The sequence below is a fragment of the Melanotaenia boesemani genome, chromosome 1 (assembly GCF_017639745.1).
Source record: "Melanotaenia boesemani isolate fMelBoe1 chromosome 1, fMelBoe1.pri, whole genome shotgun sequence".
NCBI classification, from domain to species: domain Eukaryota; kingdom Metazoa; phylum Chordata; class Actinopteri; order Atheriniformes; family Melanotaeniidae; genus Melanotaenia; species Melanotaenia boesemani.
Window position 1 is genome coordinate 22,219,797 of NC_055682.1, and position 21,804 is coordinate 22,241,600.

A 21,804-nucleotide genomic window follows, 5' to 3' on the forward strand; every position below is an offset into this window, starting at 1 on the left:
TGCACAAACGGGGGGGGGGGCATCTGGCTTGATGCTGATGTGAGGAAATAATATCTTGGTATTAGTGCAGGGCCCCCGCCAACCACCCCCACCGGGGGTGACCCACATGGCAACGACCCTGCAGACCGAGTGGGCAAAGCCCCCAGCGTGGAGAATTCCCATAAGGTAAAACACTGGAGTTAAATAAGTTAAAAAGTTAAATCAATATTAAAATTAAAATAGGCTAAATCAAACAAGCAATTACATTTTCGCGCAGATGGGATGGATTTTATATGTTCACTTTTCTATAGAACATTAAAGCCATACACACTTAGAGACTGCTTTAACAGACAGAGATATACCTGACATTTATCATTGTGCCATCCCTAGACGTCTATGGGAAAACCCGCCAGAGAGACTGGGAAGCAATCCGATTCTAGGAATCTGATTGGTTTAAACATTCCGACCATTTCCGCTGCCTAGGACCAGCCATGTACATTTCTCCCTCCTGTATAATGAAGGACTGCAGTACGCGAATATCATCCTCTTGAGGCTACAGATTGTGCTGAAACCGGTATCTAGAAAGGCTCTGTCCATTAAAGCAGAGGATAGGAGTGAAAGAGGTAAACTGAAAAACAAATGATGTTCAAGTCTTTGTCTCAGATCCCCTTCCTAAAGGATGTGAGCATGCTATCTGTGGCTTGCTAATGTTATAGGGCTGTGATCAATGATCGGTAACTTCTGCGACGTAATTGCTTGCTGATTTTGAGATATAATGCAATGAAGAATTAAAATATGACCTGTGCCTTAACGCACATGGGAAAGTTTTAAAGAACAATAGGGTTTAGAAACTATTAGCATAGGCATTAGCTTTCCTGCTGTTGAAAAGGCTCGAGAAGAGAATACCTCAAAGCCTTGCTCACCGTGAGGTAGCTAGGCTAACATAACATTAGCTAATGCTAGCTTGTGAAAGTTAGTTGTCCAGGCAGCTGAAAGTACTACACTATCTCTACATTTGTTGTAATTTTAGGGAATGGTCAAATATGTAACTCTCGTGAGGAAGGTAGCTATCTCCTAGCTTAATGCAGCATCTTTACAGTATCGCAATGATTCCACCAAATTCTTTAGCTCGATTAAACTTAATTAAATCCGAATTTATTTACCGTATCACTGGACACCATTAAAATATATAGTAATTATTTATGACATTTGGGTTTTAAAAATATCATTTCAAAGAAACGTATTTCAGTCAGTGAAACAGCATCACTAATCGATGCTGTCGCCATCTTGGAAGGCAGTTGAACAGCTCTGCTAAAAGGCATTTAATCAAGTGTTTTTGTTTTTTTTTATCAAATAACTTACATCATGTGACACATTTTGATGTATCTAAAACATCTTTTAAACATTGTTTTCATGGTTACAAGTGCTCAAAATGGCTGTTCATGTAAAATATCTAATGAAAAAGCAGTATTGATTGATTGATTACCCTCAAAGCTCTAAGTTAAGGCATTCAGGATCATATGGTTTTAATCAGTGATGGAAGACTATATGGTGATCTACCTAAAAAAACTAATCAGTTTTTTTTCCCAGCACAGTATTGTCTGCAACTGTATTTATTTGCCTATGAAGTTTGTGGTAATTTTTACATGGTTGCAATTACACACAGGGAATTATCACTTGGATCCACAGAATCTTTTTAACCTAGTCCAGTTGAGGAACCCTGGTCCACAAGGGTCCCAGTCCTGTTATTGCAGTTTCAACCATCAAATCAGCGATTTGACATTTTTTGAACATTTAACACATTAAATGTTTGATTTTTTTAACCTAAAATAAAAAAGAGCTTGTTGATATGTTAAACAATAGAACCTGTTACACAGCTTAATAAGCTTAATAATTAAAAACTGTAAATTAACCTCTGTCCTGCAGGTCTTGGATGTTTCCTGCTGCAACAAACTCGAATCAGATTTATAGGTCAACATGCTTGGGCAGAACTTAAGCTGTTGTGGAGAGCGATTTAATTTGAATCAGGTGTGTTAGATCAGGAAGCTGTTTAAAACCTGTGGGACTGTGGCCCTCGAGTACCAGAGCTGGACACCCTTGGTTTAAACAATTTGCTTCTCTAAATGATCCACCACCTGAGCGTATCAGATACCTTCACATGACCCGATCAAGACAGGTAACTTATGAGAAAAAAGGTTTTGCTCCAACACATATCTGTCATGTTTAGATAATTACTGTGGAAAAGAGTGTGGAGTAATCAGCTTGCTGACCAACTGTGTGTCAGAAGTACAGGCTGTGCAGAATTATTAGGCAAGTTGTATTTTTGAGGATTAATTTTATTATAGAACAACAACTATGTTCGCAATGAACACAAAAAACTCATAAATGTCAAAGCTGAATATTTTTAGAAGTTGGAGTGGGGCTTTTTTAGTTTTAGTATCTTAGGAGGATATCTGTGTGTGCAGGTGACTATTACTGTGCATAATTATTAGGCAACTTAAAAACCAAATATCTACCCATTTCACTTATTTATTCTCACCAGGGAAACCAATATAACAGCTCAAAATTTACAAATATACATTTCTGGCATTCAATAACAAAACAAAAACAAATCAGTGACCAATATAACCACCTTTCTTTGCGAGGACACTCAAAAGCCTGCCATCCATAGATTCTGTCAGTGTCTTGATCTGTTCACGATCAACATTGCGTGCAGCAGCAACCACAGCCTCCCAGACACTGTTCAGAGAGGTGTACTGTTTTCCCTCCCTGTAGATCTCACATTTGATGAGGGACCACAGGTTCTCTATGGGGTTAAGATCAGGTGAACAAGGAGGCCATGCCATTATTTTTTCTTCCTTTAGACCTTTTCTGGCCAGCCACGCAGTGGAGTACTTGGATGCGTGTGATGGAGCATTGTCCTGCATGAAAATCATGTTTTTCTTGAACGATGCTGACTTCTTCCTGTACCACTGCTTGAAGAAGGTGTCTTCCTGAAACTGGCAGTAGGACTGCGAGTTGAGCTTGACTCCACCCTCAACCCGAAAAGGTCCCATAAGCACATCTTTGATGATACCAGCCCATACCAGTATCCCACCTCCACCTTGCTGGCGTCTGAGTCGGAGTGGAGCTCTCTGCCCTGTACTGATCCAGCTATGGGCCCATCCATCTGGCCCATCAAGACTCACTCTCATTTCATCAGTCCATAAAACCTTAGAAAAATCAGTCTTGTGATATTTCTTGGCCCAGTCTTGACGTTTTATCTTGTGTGTCTTGTTCAGTGGTGGTCGTTTTTCAGCCTTCCTTACCTTGGCCATGTCCCTGAGTATTGCACACCTTGTGCTTCTTGGCACTCCAGTGATGTTGCAGCTCTGAAATATGGCAAAACTGGTGGCCAAAGGCATCTTGGCAGCTTCACGCTTGATTTTCCTCAGTTCATGGACAGTTATTTTGCGCCTTGTTTTTTCAACACGCTTCTTGCGACCCTGTTGACTATTTTGAATGAAACGCTTGATTGTTTGATGATCACGCCTCAAAAGCTTGGCAATTTTAAGAGTGCTGCATCCCTCTGCAAGACATCTCACTATTTTTTACTTTTCAGAGTCCGTCAAATCTCTCTTCTGACCCATTTTGCCAAAGGAATGGAAGTTGCCTAATAATTATGCACACCTGATATAGGGTGTTGATGTCATTAGACCACACCCCTTCTCATTACAGAGATGCACATCACCTGATATGCTTAATTGGTAGTAGGCTTTCAAGCCTGTACCGGTTGGAGTAGAACAACATGCATAAAGAGGATGATGTGGTCAAAATACTCATTTGCCTAATAATTCTGCACACACTGTATATTTGGCAGTAAGCAGGTTTTTGTTATTGCAGAGCTGATGCAGAACACACATCGGGTGATTTCACACCATGAGTTAAAATTTTCTCGGTAACAAAGCTCTTTTTGTCCACTTTTATATGTAGTAATTGTTCAGTAAAATTGCAATAGTCATATACGTACACAGTAACAGGACTCTAAAACCAAAACATAAGATTTAGTTTATTTTTTTGTATTAAGTCATGACATTTGTAGTAATGCCTTGTTGTGTGTTAAGCTTTGGTTTCATGACCGTCCTCCTACTTCATATTAATGCAGACTATTAGGTGCAGAATGCTTATTTTAACTGAATGCACTTCACTTAACAAATTATAGTGTAAAGCAGGGAACAATCGTGGTCCTCCACCTAGCAGGTTTTAGAAGTTTTCCGGCTGTAACACACCTGTTTCAGACATTTTTATTTTGTACTTTGTATCTTATCATTTATGAACATTTTTCTGTTTCAGGTCCACGATGTCTGAACTTTTTATGGAGTGTGTAGAAGAGGAGCTGGAGCCGTGGCAGAAACAAGTTCCTCAAGTTCACCTGATTGATGACGATGATGATGATGATGAACCCATTTTTGTTGGAGTACTCTGTATGTCAAAGTGCATTTCACCACTTTTATTTACCTAATTCTTTAGCAAACCAACTTTTAGTGCAATACTGAATCTGAATTTTGAATATTTGTTTTCGTGTATTAATTGCAATACAATTCACATTATCTTTGCTAAACGTTTATAATGTTTGTTTTTTTTTGACACATTAAAGAAATAGTTTAATGAAATGGTTGCTTTGACCCTTTTTGTCTTTACAGCCAACACCCAGAAGGACAGCAAGTCTAACCCTGCACCTCCACAGAGAAACAGTGCAGGGAAACAAGAAATGAAGCGTCCTCCTCCTCCTAGTCTTCCTCCCCCTCCCCCTCCTCAGCCTGCTGCTGGCCCTGCACCAATAGTGCTGCCATTGAGTGTACCTGTAACAACAATGAATACTACAACACCCACCCTGACAACAGTGACACCACAGCCTGTCATAGTTAATAATCAGGTAGTTTTGATATTTACAATTGGTATTTGGAAGTTAAAAAAATGTAACACCGTTCTTAAAAAAAAGGCATTTCATGTGAATGTGTTCCCTTTTTAGGGCTTTATTGTGACTTCTCCACAATTAACAAGCAACAATGAACTTATTGCCAGTCTTGGGGCCCAGTATCCACCTGGGACATCATTTACAATTTTACCAGGTAAGTCTCAGGATGATGTACCTCTGAGTAAATTCTTCTTGCCCTCTACTGTTGAATGTGTAAATTTAATCAGTTAATCCCAAAATTTCATTTTCTGTCTTTCAGCTGGTCATCAGCAGCTGTTTCAGCAGGTTTCTCCAGTCATAGGGATGCCTGGTGTTGTCCACAGGCCTCAAGTGCAACAGATTAGGAACAACGTGGTGACTTTGTCTAATGTCCAGAGCCCTGCTGTGTATTCAGTTCAGTCTAGTCTGCCCAAACACTCCAACTCTCAGTCTCTACAGACCGTTTCTGTGCCTGTCAAAGAGAATAGCAATAATAACGGTAATTTTCTCAACCCTAAATGACATAAATTAAACTTGAACTTAAAATAAAAAACATTTGAGGAGCCTGACTGTAATCATTTCTTGGTTTCTTTGCCTTTTTAATTTTTTTTAATATAATAATTTGTATATCTTTAAGATTAATATGTGATGTCAGATAGCACCAGACAGAGGAGGTAAAAATCATATCAGTTGCATTTGTTTGTATGATTTGATATGCTTAAATCTTAGTGTTGCATCATTTACCACTTTAAGAAAAAAATAATCTTGGGTTTCCTTCAGATCAAATCTCAGTCAAACGAGGACTTGTGCTGCAAGATGTTGACAGCATGGCAAAAAAAGTAAAGATTGACGTGGGTAAGTTTCTACCACTATAGCATTGTCATTAAAACATCTAATTGCATAGTTTAAGGGTGAAAAAACTACAATTCTATTTATTGCTGCTGTGTTTTTCATTCTTATTAAATAATAAGTCTAACTGGTTTTCTTTAGCACCAGCAAAAGTAACTGTCAAGGTCGAAAACGGCATCTTAAAGAAAAAGTGTCCCAAATGTCAAGAAGAAATTTTCACGGAAGAAGGCCAGAAGTTTCATATGATGGTGAGTAAGCTTGTGAAACCATGTTCGCCAATGTGACATAAGATGGGCAAGACCAACTTAAAAAGAGTTAAACTGAAACTTAAGTGTTGTAAAACCAAAAGGTTCATCACAGGAAGTTAACTGGCTGAACTTATTTAAAAAGATCATGTAGTTTTTTTATGTTTTACAACCTCATGATACAAACTTGTTTCACCAAGATATTTTTTACGATCACTCAAAAATCATCTTATGTTATTTGCAGTTGCTCAAATGACCCATAACAATTTGGGTGTTTTGTTTTATTGCAGAGGTGCCGTGTAAATCCAGCTCCGGCAACCCCGAACTCGAGTGCAAACAAGCTCATTATGTTGGTTGCGGATTTTTACTATGGCCGCTTTGAGGGAGATGCCCAAAAGAAAGAATCACAGAAGACCAACACCACATTCAAGTGCCAAAGCTGTTTAAAAGTTCTCAAGAATAATATCAGGTATGATCTTATTGTGGTCTGTTGACCCCAACATCGTGTCTCAGCATTTTACCTCACACAGTTTGGCATGTATCATCCAGCTGGATTGAAGCATTTGGGCTCAGTGCAGTTTTCAGTCATGGTGGGATATGTTTGTAATGTACATAGAATAATGTACTTTCTTGCCACTTCTAAGTTGTAAACATCCCATTTGAATATTTTTTTTAAGCTGAAATGGAGCCATCAGCTTCTGAACATAGGTTCAAAAGCAGATAGTTGCATTAAGACCTTATGGGATTTGACTCAGTTGCAGTTTGTAAACCATATTATTATTTAAAGTAATAAATTACCTTAATGGGGAAACTGAAGGTGAAACAGTCTGAGCAAATTGTTGTCTTGGATGTTTTTAGTTTGCTGGAATTATCTGAGTAATAAACTGATAACACGAATTAAATCTTTTTGGATGCTTTGTATTAGCATCACTTGTAAAAAAAAGTGTTACAGCTTCAACACAGTCTGTATTTATTTTTGTTATATTGTCACTTGAAAAATAGTTTATATCAACGCTCTGCAAGCCGTGATAAATATATACTCGAAGGAGATATCCCATGCCAATAAAGAAAGTGTGAACATCATTCTCTGTCCTAACTGCTGCTGTGCTCTCAGATGGATGATAGTATTGGACCACTTTTCCCTCAAGGGCGTTAAGATGAAAAATGACTACTAGTTTACGTGGCGTAAAAACTGCTCCTTTGATTAAATAACTTTGCCTCAGAGCAATGCAAGAAAAGCCTCAGTAAGCTGCTTTTAATGGGGAAACACATTTGTACTAGAACAACACTCACAGTCGAGGTCATAGTTCATGCACATAAAAATCTCTATTAGGGGAGCTGAGGTAGCAGAATGTACAGGCTGAGAAATGGGCTGCACTTGGTCAGGGCAGCAGTGGCAGGTTGCTGTGGAGGTGCTCGCTGCGGCCACGGGCCGCTACATCATTAGGCAAAACAAAGGCCTTCTGTGTAATTGCTGTTATTATAACAGCCATTATGCATGCTTAGCAAGTGAGGCTTGAGGAGAGTTCTCCATTTATCTTAAAAAAAACCTTTGGGACCAGGACCATAACTGCTGTATGTACACAAGCCATTTATAATTAACTCTTCTCCGCTGCTTGACGTTCCGCTTTTTTCAACCCCTGTGAAGAATAAAATAGAAAAATGGAATTAAATTGCAAGCTCACAAAACGATGTCACTATGCATTATCGAAGTCATTTTAATTAGCTAAATTATTGATAGTGCAGCAGAACATTTGTCCTTAAACCATTAAAATTCAGTTTACGATCATTCAGGTGAAAATCTTGCTGATGAATCTCATTCAACAAGTTTTAGAGTTCTACGTCATCTCTTTGCGGTCTGTGTTGCAGGTTCATGAATCACATGAAGCACCACCTGGAGCTGGAAAAGCAGAACAGTGAGAGCTGGGAAAGCCACACGACCTGCCAGCACTGCTACCGACAGTACATGACTCCGTTCCAGCTGCAGTGCCACATCGAGAGCGCTCACAGCCCCATTGAATCCTCAAGTAAGATGATATGATTTTACACATCCCATCATGGATTTTGTTTATCACATCCTTAACAGCCATTTCTTTCCTTTGTTGTTAACCTGCCTATGCAGCCAATTGCAAGATTTGCGAGTTGGCGTTTGAGTCTGAGCAGGTGCTCCTGGAGCACATGAAGGGGAACCACAAACCTGGGGAAATGCCTTACGTCTGCCAGGTCTAGCATTTGTGATTTTCATTGTTGTTGTTCCATTTAATCTTTAAGGAAAAAAAAAAACAGTGCTGATAGCGACACTTTTTTCTGACTCCACAGGTGTGCAATTACAGATCATCTTTCTTCTCAGATGTGGAGACTCATTTCCGAAGTGTCCACGAAAACACAAAAGACTTGCTCTGTCCGTTTTGTCTCAAAGTTGTTCGAACTAGTCACATATACATGCAGCACTACATGAAACATCAGGTATGATGCTAATTTTATGATTGGAATCATAGCTGATACACAGAGCAGCATGTTTTTAACAGTCCACTAATGCTCTTAAATTAGATTTTAAACTAATGTTTGCGTATGAAGTAGGTTTTTGTTTTAAATCTCATCTCCAAATAAGTTGAGATTGATTTGTAATTAGTGTAATGTATTAAAGGTTAGCAGTAAAACTTACTTCTTCTAACCTGCCCTAAAGAGGTAATAAATATAGTGAAGCCAGACTACATTATGTGCTTCTCCATTAATGGGAATGAAAATAAATTATTTCAAACTGGTTATAGAATTTCAGTTAATCTAAACTTTCAGCATGTTTTATCTCAATGAAATGTGTCTGCAATTAGCCTGTAGCTACACAGCTAATTGATTGTGTGTTTATGGTTTCTTTGCTGTTTCTTAAATTTCAGAAAAAGGGGATCCATCGCTGTGGTAAATGCAGACTGAATTTCCTAACCTACAAAGAAAAAGTGGAGCACAGGACTCATGTCCACAAGACTTTCAGGAAACCAAAAGCCCTGGAGGGTCTTCCCCCTGGTACAAAGGTGTGAGCTAGCTAACAGTGTCAGTACAAAGTTTATTCAAACCTGTGGAGTTATAAGAATCCTGATAATAAACTAACTTGATTTGTCTTTGGTGGGTATCGTGGTGTTGTTGCAGGTGACCATCCGAGCCTCTCTTATTGGAAAGACGCCTACAATCCCCATCTCCCCAGATCGATCTACCATCACTGTTAGTCCAGAACTACCGAGTTTTTCCAGTTTCAAAGTCAAACCTCCAGTCAATCTATCCAAGTCTAAAAAAAACAATTCTGGAGCTGAAAAGGTCAAGACGATTCAGAAAAAGAAGGAACAGCGTCCACCTTCCAAACACAACCTGGCACTCAAGAACCTCAGGTTGTCAGCTCATCTCTTTCACACAGCAGTCAAAATGTTTAGACAGCACATAAGCATCTTTTTACTGAGCATCAGTGCGGTCTGAAAATGTGTGGAGGGGGTTTTTAAATTGTCCCACAGTGTTCTGAAGGGAATGTCTGAATCCAATATTTTTTTATTCACACAAGTTGATTGTAATTGAAGCTGTATGTAGCAGCGTGTTAATTTATTCAATGAACATGAAGTTTTGTTGTTTTTTTTTTTTTTTTTAATGTATATCCCTGATAAAGTCCTAGGCCCTCATTTATTAACCGTTCTTTTTCAGATTTATGTGTATTTTGTGCCTGAGAACTTTTTGACACAAAGTGTGGAATTCGCAAACTTGTATTTATACTTAGAAATATTCTTATGTATGAGCTCTCCGCTGTTGTCGTCATTAGACGATCAGCTGATCTCATCACTGAGAGAATTTCTGATCAGTAATTTCTGATGCAGTTTCCTAATAGAGAGTTCTGCCGTGATATGGAATCTATGTTGCAAACTTATAGTAACTTATATTCCAGTGAATATCCAGGCGGTTTTGGTCCCCTACATGAGACAGGTTGGACATTCCCTGACCAATACTAGGCTGCATTACACAGTCCGTGTTGGATGCATCTTTTCTCCAGACAAGAACACATTTATATCTGTGGAACTATTCAAAGATCACATCAGATCAATGCTTTTATGATGCTGGGAATATGTGTGCAGGTTATGTCAAGTCTAGTAAGCATCTCTATAACATTTAAAACCAACCAAGGCAAATCAAAGAGCTTCACAGGATAAAAATACAACAATCCAAAGGTGGAAGTTCTGTTGATCCTGTCCTCCAGCTGCAGACGCATCGCATCTGTGCGCCTCAGCCACTCAAAAAAAATAAAAAATAACCTTGGATGAGTGAATTAAACAGAGATGGTTGGCTGGCTTCAAAATCAGCAGAAATTCTTTCTTTCTTTCTCTCCATCACTGAGGAGAAAGACGGGCTATTTCTTCTACAGGGACAAGTTGCCTCTACATATGTTTAAATCAGGGCATTTCTGAACGCAATTGAGCATGAACGAGCACAAGCAGGTGATTTACAACATGTGGGATTTATCAATAGCTGATTACTTACTAACGTGCGTATGACTGGCCTCCACACGTTTAAGAAATCCAGATTTTTTTTGTATTTAGAACCATTTTAAATTTCATGTATAGGATGGAATTTAGGACAGTTTCTATGAAAGATTGGTAGATGAGGACCCAGGTTTTAGCCAGTAAATCATATTGTCCCCCATCCCACTACAACTACTAACGTAGGGCCCCAACATTCAACTTGTTCATGACAGGAAGGGGCCAAATTAATGAACGTTATTAAAGCATTGCATCATCCAGTGCTGATTCTGTTTTTAATTAATTTTCTAGACACTCTTAATTAGGCTTGCTGGAAATGTGATGCATAGCAGGATTTGCTCATTTAAAAACTCTGTGATATATAGCTACGTGGGCTCAGTAACCAAAAACATCCTGGCATTAATTGCATGTGCTTTTTAGTATATCCAAAAATAAGATGATGTAGTAGGGAAATTAAATTAGTGTAGGCTTAAAATATTATTGAATTACTGCTAACGGAGATTTAAGTCATTAAGGCCTAAATCTCTCAATCACTAAAATTTGAGAAATTGAGATGTTTGTATTGTGAAAGCAACAGTGCTGTCCTGTATGACTGAGTTATGCTTTTTGTGTTGCGTTTCCAGTGTTAATGGAGGGACCTTCATATGCATCGAGTGCAATGCAAAAGTTGACCACTTCTTCACGCATTTCCCAATGATTTCAAGCTGTGGTGCATGCAACTATCAGACAAGTTGCAAAACTTCCATTGGAAATCACATGATAAAGTGAGTAAAAACTCATTTTTATCACTATTGAAACCAGTTTGTTTGATCACTGGTGTAAAAATGTTTTTTTTTTTTTGTTTTTTAGATTTCATAGTACTGTCCCCAAATACAAATCTTTGAAATCGGAGCAGAAGAAATATACATCGGCCTCAAAGTAAGTAGGCTGCCGAAGTTACATTTCACCTAAAACAGAGAAAGAGAACTTGACAGACCATTATTCTTTCTTTTTAACCTTCAGGTTTACCCTTGTCTGTCTCAACTGTGAGCTCCTTGTTGATGGGTCGGGTGGTGACCTGATGACCAAACATTTAACTGATGAACCAGATCATGTATGCAAAGTCATTCAGGAGAAAGGTGTGGGTATTTTTCTTTCCTTTCTTTCTTTTTTAACCACATTTTAAATTTATTCTGAAAAGTTTCTTGAAAAGTTTTTTTTCCTCTTCCATTTAACCCAACAGATACCAAAGGTGAAGACAGAGATAAAGAGTGAGTAGAAACTTAAAGATATGTAATCCTTTGTGTTTTGATGTAAAACACACACTAAACTCTTAAAGGGGGGAAATTGAGACTTCATTATACAGAATCAACAGACACCAAATTATGTCACAGTGATTTCTGAAACTTTTCATGACACAAGTCGGCAAATTCTAATCATTTTAACTTGTACGTTCTTGTACATATTTAACAGACAATGTTGGTCTTGAATTTATGTGAAACATGTCAACATACCGATAATACGTGTTGCAGACAGGAATCAGTTAAGACAGAGTGAAAAACAAAGTGCCTAACAAAGGGCTGCGCAATATATTAAAAATTTACCTTCATTAGTCTGCATGATATACATAATGTAACAACTGTGCTTAACTGCAGGAAACATTAGTCCCTGTTTGCCTGTTTTAAGAAAATGACACAACGCCATTCCAAACGCTGCCGAGCATTCATGCTCCCTGTACTTCAATAGCAAATCAAATGGACTCTTACTGTCCTGGATGCCTGCTCCATGTAGATGCCAATGGCTTTGGCACTAGGGCACATGAAGTAAGCGTTTTTTATGGTGGAAGGTAACGAGAGGAGAGAGGAAAATGTCGATGCTGACGATCTCGTGACTAAACAGAATGGTATGTCGGCTATTTAAAACTATTGGTAAGAAGAGAGATGACACACTACAAACACAGGTACTCTGCAAGACATGTAAAATATTTCTGTCAAAAACCAGGGGACACATGTTTACTCTCTGCTGCCACCTACAGAACAACCACAAGGAGCTATAGATTAATGCAGCTGACGCTTTGTGTGTTGTGCCACAAATACCTCACAGATACCTCGTATCTGCCGACAAGGACAGCGCTATGGATATCTGGACTGATACGTTAGACGGTGGTCCACAGTTAGAAATGAGGGCATCTTATCTGGCGTTAGGCAATGGTCCATTATTTGTAAACTCTTCTTTATCTGACAGACACTGCTTTTGACAATTCACACTAGAATATAAAACAAATCTCCTTATAACTTATCAAATGCTGGTAAAGAAATGGCTTCAAACTTTTAAAAAGGCTGTCAATTTTCTGTTATCTCTAGTTGTTAGGCTGAAGGAGACCATAGCACATGATCTGTTTGTGTGTTTATCGCAGATCATTTCGTCATTGCAACTTTCAACATCACGTATCACATTTCGTGATGTCATACAGCTCGACTTTTTAATAATATTCATGTGCCATTTATTTCAGCTGCTTCATGGTATTTTGATACATTAAAACAATTTTATTTAAATGTTTTTGCAGTATTTGTATAATTCTTCTGGGAGAAACATCATTGAGTAAATAGAAGTGAAGTTTCCGGTAAAACATCTCAACTGGTCAGGTGTTTCAGGGGACAGATGGACAGGTGTTTCTCTTGATGCACTGATATCTTGCAGTTTGTACAACCCCAGACCTCGAGGGGATCATTGATGACATCAGCAAAACATTATATATATAAATGTGTATATATATATATATATATATATATATATATATATATATATATATATATAAAGACCTATACCTTGCAGTAATTTGGTTCACAAGCTGACATAGGTCTGTGATCACTCTTGGTCTGTGATCACTCTTTCACTAAACTTGTATCGACTACTTGAAGAGTTTTGCGCATAGGATAACATAAGGTTGTTGTTTAAAAGTTGAAAGAATGCTTATATAAACTATTTGAGTCATAAGTGAAAACTCACACAACAATAACATTTTTTATTTGAGGTACTAAACATATTTAAGCTTACTTTCTCAAATGAATATATCCAGTAATTTGTGGTTCTTCATACTGAAATGTATTTAAAGGTCAGGACAGACTAGGTTGTTAATAGTCTAACATTTCTTTGGTTTTGTGTTTTTTACCCCATGTTTTTGGGATGTATCCCACACACTAAACATAATTGGACATATCCGATTTTTTTTTCTCTTTTTTTGTATTATGTTGGGTCTGCCATTGAGCACAAAGGTTGTAACTGGCTGTTCAACATACCTTGAAAAGCTCTTAGCTTGTTACCTACTCTTCGAGAAGGAAGAACTTTGTTCTTGTTCTCTGGGCTGCAAGAACAAGAAAAAAGAGTGTTTTGGTCCCGTCAATTCATACTCCACAAGAATCTTTATCCACGACAGGGCTGGGATTACTGCGACGGCTGTTGGGGGTTTTATGTGCAATGAACAATTGAATTGGTTATTTTATGTTTCTTGACAAATTCTATCATGACAGAGCGGGTTGTGTGCACAGTGGTGTCTGTGATTTATATACCTCATAATTTCTCACTGATGAGTTGTTCATTAAAACTATGTCTTAAACCTTGCATCAACGGAAATGTGGAGGTGAAAACTTTCCGTTTCGCGCTTTTCCACATCAGCCATTCCCACCTCAAATGTCTAACCAATCACACAATGGCAGATTTCGTAATTTATTAGTAAGTCATGCGCACCTGCACATAAATACATTGGAGGGTAAAATGAAGCTTTTTGCATGCTGTTCCATACTCAATCAGCATGTATTGTCTTTAAAACTCTGGTACAATATCCTATAAAGAGGGGGATCAGAAGAAGCTGAAACACAGAGAAGAGATTAACAAAAGTTATTCTGAGCTGCTTATAAAGCTGTCTAAAACAACTCTAGTTGTGATTTTGACGGCTAAGCTGTCTGACCTTGCCAGCAGAGAAAAAAAGGTTCTGTGAAGCAGGAGGACTGAATTAACAGGCCGTCAAGTGGATTTCAGAAATCCTTCATTGGTATTTCCGACACTAAATAACGACAGTCGTGCATAATGATAGTATTAAATCTCTCCACCAATACACAACCAGTTGGATCATTTTATCTAGCGTCCATGTAAACATGCCAGCTGGAATCTCTAATCAGATTCATTTCAATCGGTTAGATTAAATATTTGTCCATGACAACGTAGCTAATGATCAGCAATTCACTCAGTTTTAGAGTTAATGCATTTGTTCAGTAAGGGAGTCAGTGATGCTTTCACTGAAATGCAGTAAACATGGTGGGCACCGGTGCATACCTTGACAATTTCACGGCAATGGACTCATGCTACCTCTTACTGGGGCCACTGTCTCTTGACATCCCCTTCGTGTTCACAGACAGGCAGTAGTCCATGTCTTTGGTTTCATCAGATGGAAAACCCAAGACGAAGTGAGCACTGCCCGGTGCAAGTGCACAGTCTTCCATTTTGCGCAGCTAATTACGATACAAGAAGGCACAGCTAATCACGTGTCTTCTCGTCTCGCTGATTAGAACAGTCAAATTAACAACAACTATCCGGCATTGCTCCAATTTCCTCAGCTAAAACAGACACATAACTTAGTTCACTTAACAGCTGCACTTTCTGTACTCTGGAAGCAGTTTTACAAGTGCTCGAGTAATTTACGCATAAATTAAGAAAAGGGTCCATACTTCTCGGAACCCCACTAGAAGAAAGTTCTGCTCGGCTGATGCATCAAGAACAAGCTACCAGAACTCCCAAACCAGGGCTGCAAAAACAAAAGGGCATTGACCTCTAGAACAGTGGTTCCCAACCTATTGTTTCTTGAGGACCCCCATCATGCAAACACTGAAAAGCCATGGACTCCCTGCTCCACCCTGTGCGGAAACTGTTGTTTGGTTTTATGTTTTCAAAAGTAAGATATGCACCGTAAATAATGTATTCTGGCTGAGTCCTGTCCTTTCATAAAGCCAAAGTAAAATTAACAACATATAGCCTTACTTGGCAACTCGCATATAAATATAAAAAACAGACCATATGTTGTTAGTTTGAACTGAAATTTAAACACTGAAACATCCTAGAGGCATATATGGTGATTAAATATTCATAGCTTTATACAAACACTGCCTTCTTTACATTTAGTTGTTTGGTGTCCGTACATAGACTACTGCTTCCGCCTTTGCTGAAGAATTACGTCATATTTCGCAGATGTAGATTGGCATCAATGTCGTAGTGGACAGCTGGTTGTCATCTTACTGATATATTCAAGTGTCAGTAAACGGGTCCAGTCAACATGAGGAAACATAGCAGGGGGATTTATGTTGCTACTGATGCTTGATATTGGTTAGAACTAAAACACATCATTTCTTCATAAATGTGTCCCGAACTTGTTATTTTAGAGGAAGTAAAAGGTAATCCATACTTTTTGCAAAGCAGCATTTAGTTGCGTAAAAAATGCCGTTCACCATCAACTCTTCTTTGTTCTCATTATTATTCAAATATTTTTGATTAGGACTGGAAACGGGAATTCTAGACGAGGAAAACTGGGAAGTAAAGCGCTTGCTGCACTAGCAAGACGTCACCAACTTGTAAGTTAAAAGGCAAAGGTCTTGCTAGGCTTTACTGCATTTAAGTTTGGTCATCTACTCAAACCATGAGAAGGCACAATTTTGTTTTTAGTAAACTATTGCAACACACGGGATGATTTTATTGTCACTAAGCTTTTAATTGTACATATTTTTTCATAACAGCATTATAAGCTTTAATATCTTTATTTACAGTGTGAACAGTACTGTGCACTGAACCACCATGCTGATGTCTTGGCCTTGTACTTTGACAAACAAAGTGACCTGAGACCGGACTTCGGCCTCTCCAGACCTACAGTCACCCATCTGATTGAGGTCCTCAGCTCTCCATCTGATCGTGGTTGGTGCCACGAAGTAGAGGTTCTTGTATTTTTGTTTTGGCTGGCAAGAGCAACCTCTTACAAAGTCGTGTCACAAACTTTTGGAATTCCATGCACCACTGTGGATGACATAACCCGCAAGATCGTAAACAAAATCATCCGGCTCAAAAAGACAATCATCTGCTTACCATCAGAGGAAGAGCTTCAGAAAACAGCTGCTGGCTTTGAAAGTCTTGCTGCATCTGCTGCATTCTCCAAGGTTGCAGGCAGCATTGATGGCTGTCATGTAAAGATCAAGCCCCCCAGCGAAGAAGCTCAGTTTTACCTCAACAAGAGATTGTTCCATTCCATTCAGATGCAAGCTGTATGTGATCATCAGTGTCAGTTCCTTGATATATTTATTGGCTACCCTGGATCAGTCCATGATGCAAGAGTTCTTCAGAGTAGCCCTTTGTATGAAAACAGACTGTACCCACCTGAAGGCTATTGTCTTCTGGGAGATGGTGGATATCCATGCATGGCAGAACCTATCACAATCCTCACACCTTACAGGGAGCCAGGAAGAAGTGTGTTAGCAGCAAAGTTCAACATGCATCATGCAAAAGCTCATTCCGTGATTCATAAGGCATTCGGCATCATGAAGACCAGGTGGCAGTCGATATTTTCCAAGTGCCTGGAAGTGCACTCTGTTTTTGCTGTCCAGGTCATTGCTTGTTGTGCTATTTTGCACAACTTTTGCCTCAAAAATGGAGACACGCTTGAGCCGGATGCAGAGGCTCTGCGTCTGGACTACGGAGATGATCACGTTGAAGCAGACACCAAGTGTGGTGAACAGCTCCGTGAACGCATTGCTGCTGCTCTTTTAGCACCAGGCAATACTCCTCTCGCTCTTCAGGACCACGACTATTATGCTACATGACATGTTGTTTGTTTGTTTTTTTGTTTGTTTTTTAATTTTAAGTTTTGTGTAAATATGTTCATTTATTATTGTCAATACTTTTAAAAGCTTATATAGTTTTTTTTTTTTTTTTTATCCAATGGACAAGTAATTAAATGCCCTGTTTGTCTTGACATTGCCAGCAGAGAAAGTGGGGTTTTAAACCAGTTTCCATTAGTTTTTTTCAAAAACACCCGAGTGGCACTGAATCAGATGATGCCAAATCTAACATGCAGGGGTACACTCTTGAGACGATGTTTTTATCAAATTTCTTTTTTCTTTGTCCTTTCCACATATGTTTATTTTGAGTTTAACAAAGAAAGGGGGATTTAGTAATTGTTTTAACACATTTTAACTTGTTGCAGATCAGATGTGTTAAAAAAAGATTTTATGTCAGACTCTTTTGCACATTACTTTTTTCCAAATGGCCTTTCTAAATAACTTACTGAAACACACCCGGCCTTCAAAATATTCCCTCCATGGAGGAAAACCACTACTTTGTTGAAGGTGTGGATTCATGGTTACTGAACTCCTGCACATTTTGCAATTGATAAATGATTTCTTAAGAACATTTAGAATAGTGTTCGTTTTGAGTGCTTAAATCCAGGAAAATAAAACAGAAGCAGATGTGATCTTTTATCTGTTTTTTCCCTCTAACATGGACTTAATAATAGGAATTCTTCTTTTTGCTTTTGGGGTGGGGTGGGGGTGGGGGGGGGGTACTTAAGTGGGACTCGCCACAAAAACCAGGCCCATTTCTTTCCACTTAGGCTCTACGTAATCTAAAAGGTATTGTAAGTAAGATCACCCTTTTTTTAAGGACTTTATGTAACTTTATCTTCATGGAGCAAGAAAACACTTCCAAGAGAACATCAACACAGAGGTTACATCAGGTCTGAATGTATCCAATGATCTTTAATTTACATTACCATGTTTACTCATTGAATTCATTTATTTCATATTTGGTTTGATCATTGTTAATAAAGCAGGATTATATGCATGTTTACAAGTATGTCTGGTTCATATCTACTGATTATACACAAAAAGCATTTATTATCCAAAATGAAATAATTGGTGTCTGTACCAACATTTAAACTATGAATAAGAAATACAGTACCAGTCAAAAGTCTGGACACGCTTTCCCATTAAATCTAATGGGAAAGCGTGTCCAGACTTTTGGCTGGTACTGTATATCATGATGTTTGGCAGGATATTCATAAGTATGTGCCTTTATCTCACCCATCAGTCCATGTTTTAAAGTCCATACTACACTTCACCACTTTAGGAGCGCTGAGTTAAACAATAGTGACTGAGATGAATAAGCATGCGACTGGATCAAGTTATTTCATGGCTGATATATGTATTCCAAGTTTGACTGTCGAGAATTCAGTCTCATGTACAGACTGCAGGTACTGTATGTCCTGTGCCATTTTGGAGTAATTAAATATTGACACCCAATTTATTTGCTTATCAAACAAATAACTTGTGTTATTGCTGCTGTTAATAACAATTTTATCATTTTCAACACAGCAAAATAATTATTTCATTAAACCTCCAAACAATCCTAAAATTTCATCTTAAGACCTTTCACAATAAAACTGTGGCGATGGAGTTGCGTCCCTGAGGAGAGCAAGTCTGACACAGCTTTCTTATACCAGTGTGAAATTCTGACACAACTGCTTCATAATGTGGGAAATCAAGAACATGAATGCACACTAAACTTCCTGTGGAATCAACTTTTAGATTTATTCTTAATGTTTATACATCTGACTTTGACAGTGTGGCACCTTTAAGTATCTTTATCAGTATTTGTCATTAGGGGCTAATAATAGGGAAATTTATGGATGTGTCCTGAACTCTGTCGTGTTCTAATTTTAAACCCCATTTCTTTATGTATTTATTTAACCAGAAAGTCATTTATGAGAAGCTACATTTGAACTTCAGATTTAAGCAGAGCTGATGTTGAAATGTTGAGCTGTCAGGTTAGGCTGCTGGAACTGACCAATCAGAGAACACTGGGCTTTTGGGGGAGCAAGTTGCAGCTTCCCTAACTTCTGTTTTCACAGGAAATATGTACATGTAAAAAAAACACACAGAGCAAACTGTTTGTTTAGTTTATGTAGTTCAAAGGAAAACACACTTTAATATTTACTAAGTGGTGATCTTGCTATAGAGATATATAGATCTTGCTATAGAGTCCACAGTAAATTGTGAGTCGTGAATGATTTTAGACGCAGCCTCAGCTTCTGACCTGTTTTGATGAGGGTTAACTTACGATCATATTACTGTATGGTCTCAAAAACTGGACTCAAATCTTTCACTTGTTTTTGTTTTATACAGACATCTCCAGCAGCCAACAAAAGTCCAACTGCTAATGACTGCACCTGCTATAAGAAAAGAGGAAATGAACATGAAACAAACTGAAAGCATCACATCTGGAAGTGTTACTGTTTCCAGTGCTGACCAACCAGAGTTGGAACTAAAGGGACCAGCAGGAGAACAAGATAAGGATTCCACAGGAACCAGTGCAACAGAGTGCTCCTCTAAAGGAAAATTAAAGCCTTCATTGCTGCCGGCTGCATCATCTTCCTGCTCTTCAGATGGAGTTTTAGATCTCTATGATGAGCCAGTGGGTGATTCGGAAAGCCTTCGTGTTCAAGAACAGCTGCTTGCCTCTGAGGTTCTGTCTAATCATGCAATTGGGGAAAATCAGAATGAATCTAAAGATGAGATAGAAAAGCACATGGTACATAAATGACCTACACATAATTAAAAAGAATAATTTTACACAGTTACACAATTTTACACATGTTGCTTTAACAAGTAAAGGAAATATCACATTTTTTCTTAACTCCTCTTTCAAACCTGTATTAGCGAACTCTATTTAAAATATAAATCCAAACAAAAAGCCTCCACTGTTTTTCTTTTCTCATGTAAATTTTATTGTTAAAAAATGCATATTATTGTTCTGCACTTTGGCTGATTCCAGACCACCGATAGCTTGAATGGTTTTGGCATATTTTCTATTTCTTGGTAGTTTGAAATATTGACAAATATTTTAACAGCACATAAAGTGTATGCCTTTATCTTCTAAGGAAGCTCCAGCATAAGCCCATTTCTGTTCCTCATGTCACCCGGTTGATCTCTGATATGCTTCATTTACTAATTTCTCATTGGTGTAACTTTACACCACCATCAGACTTGCCCCCAAAAACTGTTACTGACTGGTGTAGAATGTAGAGGCTTTATTTATTTACCAAGTCCTCAGTATAAATTATGCATGCAGTGCCCTTTTAAGAATGTGTGCTGAAACAATGTCATGTTTTTTTTCTTTGTCTTTGATTGTTGGAGCTGTTTGCATTTTCAATAGAGGACATTGTGGACTTTTTTTTTTTTAAGGAATTCTAGACATTACTGAAATCTTTAAATTGTTTTCAAATCATTTTTCACTCATGTCAGAGTGATATAGTGCATACATGTATCTTTCAGTGTTATCGGTCAAACCCGAACATCTCTGAGTAATTTTATCTCTGCACTCTGTTGCTTTCAAACCATTATGAACGTGAACGTAGGAAATGCGAACACCAAATGTGATTCTTCAAGAAGCAGGTGCCAGTTCAGTTTTGTGAAATTTATAGCTTGGGAGAGAGCCTTAAAGAGTCATTTTAGGAATTAGCTGTAGAAAAAGCAGTGCAACACTGCGACTTGTAGATTTGATGTCTTAATGGTTTAATGTTACTGCTTGCTGAAGAAACATGTACATGCAGGTACTTATCACGTTTCACCATTTCTATCAGATATGCCATCCAGTTTTTATCTTCCCAGTACTGTTGAAGTATTTCCTAAACTTTGCATTTCAGTAAAATGCAAATTCTCTGTAGCTCTGAGAATATTTCCACATTTGTGTATTTTGTGTGTGATGTATTTTTAGCTCCATAGCTTTTTTTTTTTTTTTTCTTTTAAGATTTTCACTACATTATGTATAGTAGATCAAATTTGTAAATATATAAACATTACATAAATGTTTTTAATACATTCCAATAAAAAAAAACTTGTTCTCCATTATCCTGAGATCTGCAGACTAAGTCTGGATCAGGGATTTTCTCTTCCATTTTATGTAAATACATTTTAATACAAGACTGGCTGTGATTTGCTTGAGTGTTTTTCTGAATAAGATAGTTTTAAAATTTTTTTAATTTAATCTGGCATAAACATAAACCTTCGTTTAATTCTGGAAAACTTGTGTATTTTGAATGTATTATCTGCACTTCCATTTCTTCTGCTCAGATCCAGAAGTTTGTTATGTATTTGATTTTTTTTTACCAAACCTATTTTACTTCAGTTTACAGTGCTGTTCAAAAGTCCTATGTCACTACTCATTTCTCTATATATTACCTACCTACAAAAGCTTAAAAAAAAGGTGCAAATAT

The 21,804-nt window shown here is 38.0% G+C and overlaps 1 protein-coding gene across 3 annotated transcripts; it reads left to right on the forward strand.

The window, feature by feature from the left end:
- Nucleotides 1–457: 457 nt before the first annotated feature.
- znf280d (zinc finger protein 280D) lies at nt 458–21,347 on the forward strand. 3 transcript variants are annotated; one of them, XM_041981529.1, is made up of 19 exons: nt 458–602; nt 4,312–4,442; nt 4,662–4,894; nt 4,991–5,090; nt 5,196–5,414; nt 5,696–5,770; nt 5,906–6,012; nt 6,300–6,478; nt 7,879–8,036; nt 8,132–8,232; nt 8,329–8,475; nt 8,904–9,038; nt 9,154–9,389; nt 11,144–11,284; nt 11,370–11,438; nt 11,523–11,638; nt 11,743–11,770; nt 16,045–16,120; nt 16,313–17,770. In XM_041981529.1, the coding sequence occupies exons 2-19, from the start codon at nt 4,319–4,321 to the stop codon at nt 17,354–17,356; spliced, it is 3,288 nt and encodes a 1,095-aa protein (XP_041837463.1). In that variant the 5' UTR covers nt 458–602; nt 4,312–4,318; the 3' UTR covers nt 17,357–17,770. The 3 variants fall into 3 exon arrangements, with proteins under 3 accessions (XP_041837463.1, XP_041837472.1, XP_041837481.1); XM_041981538.1 differs by lacking the exons at nt 16,045–16,120; nt 16,313–17,770 and adding an exon at nt 19,715–21,347; XM_041981547.1 differs by lacking the exon at nt 16,045–16,120 and having other exon boundaries at nt 16,313–16,471.
- The last annotated feature ends 457 nt before the right edge of the window (nt 21,348–21,804 follow it).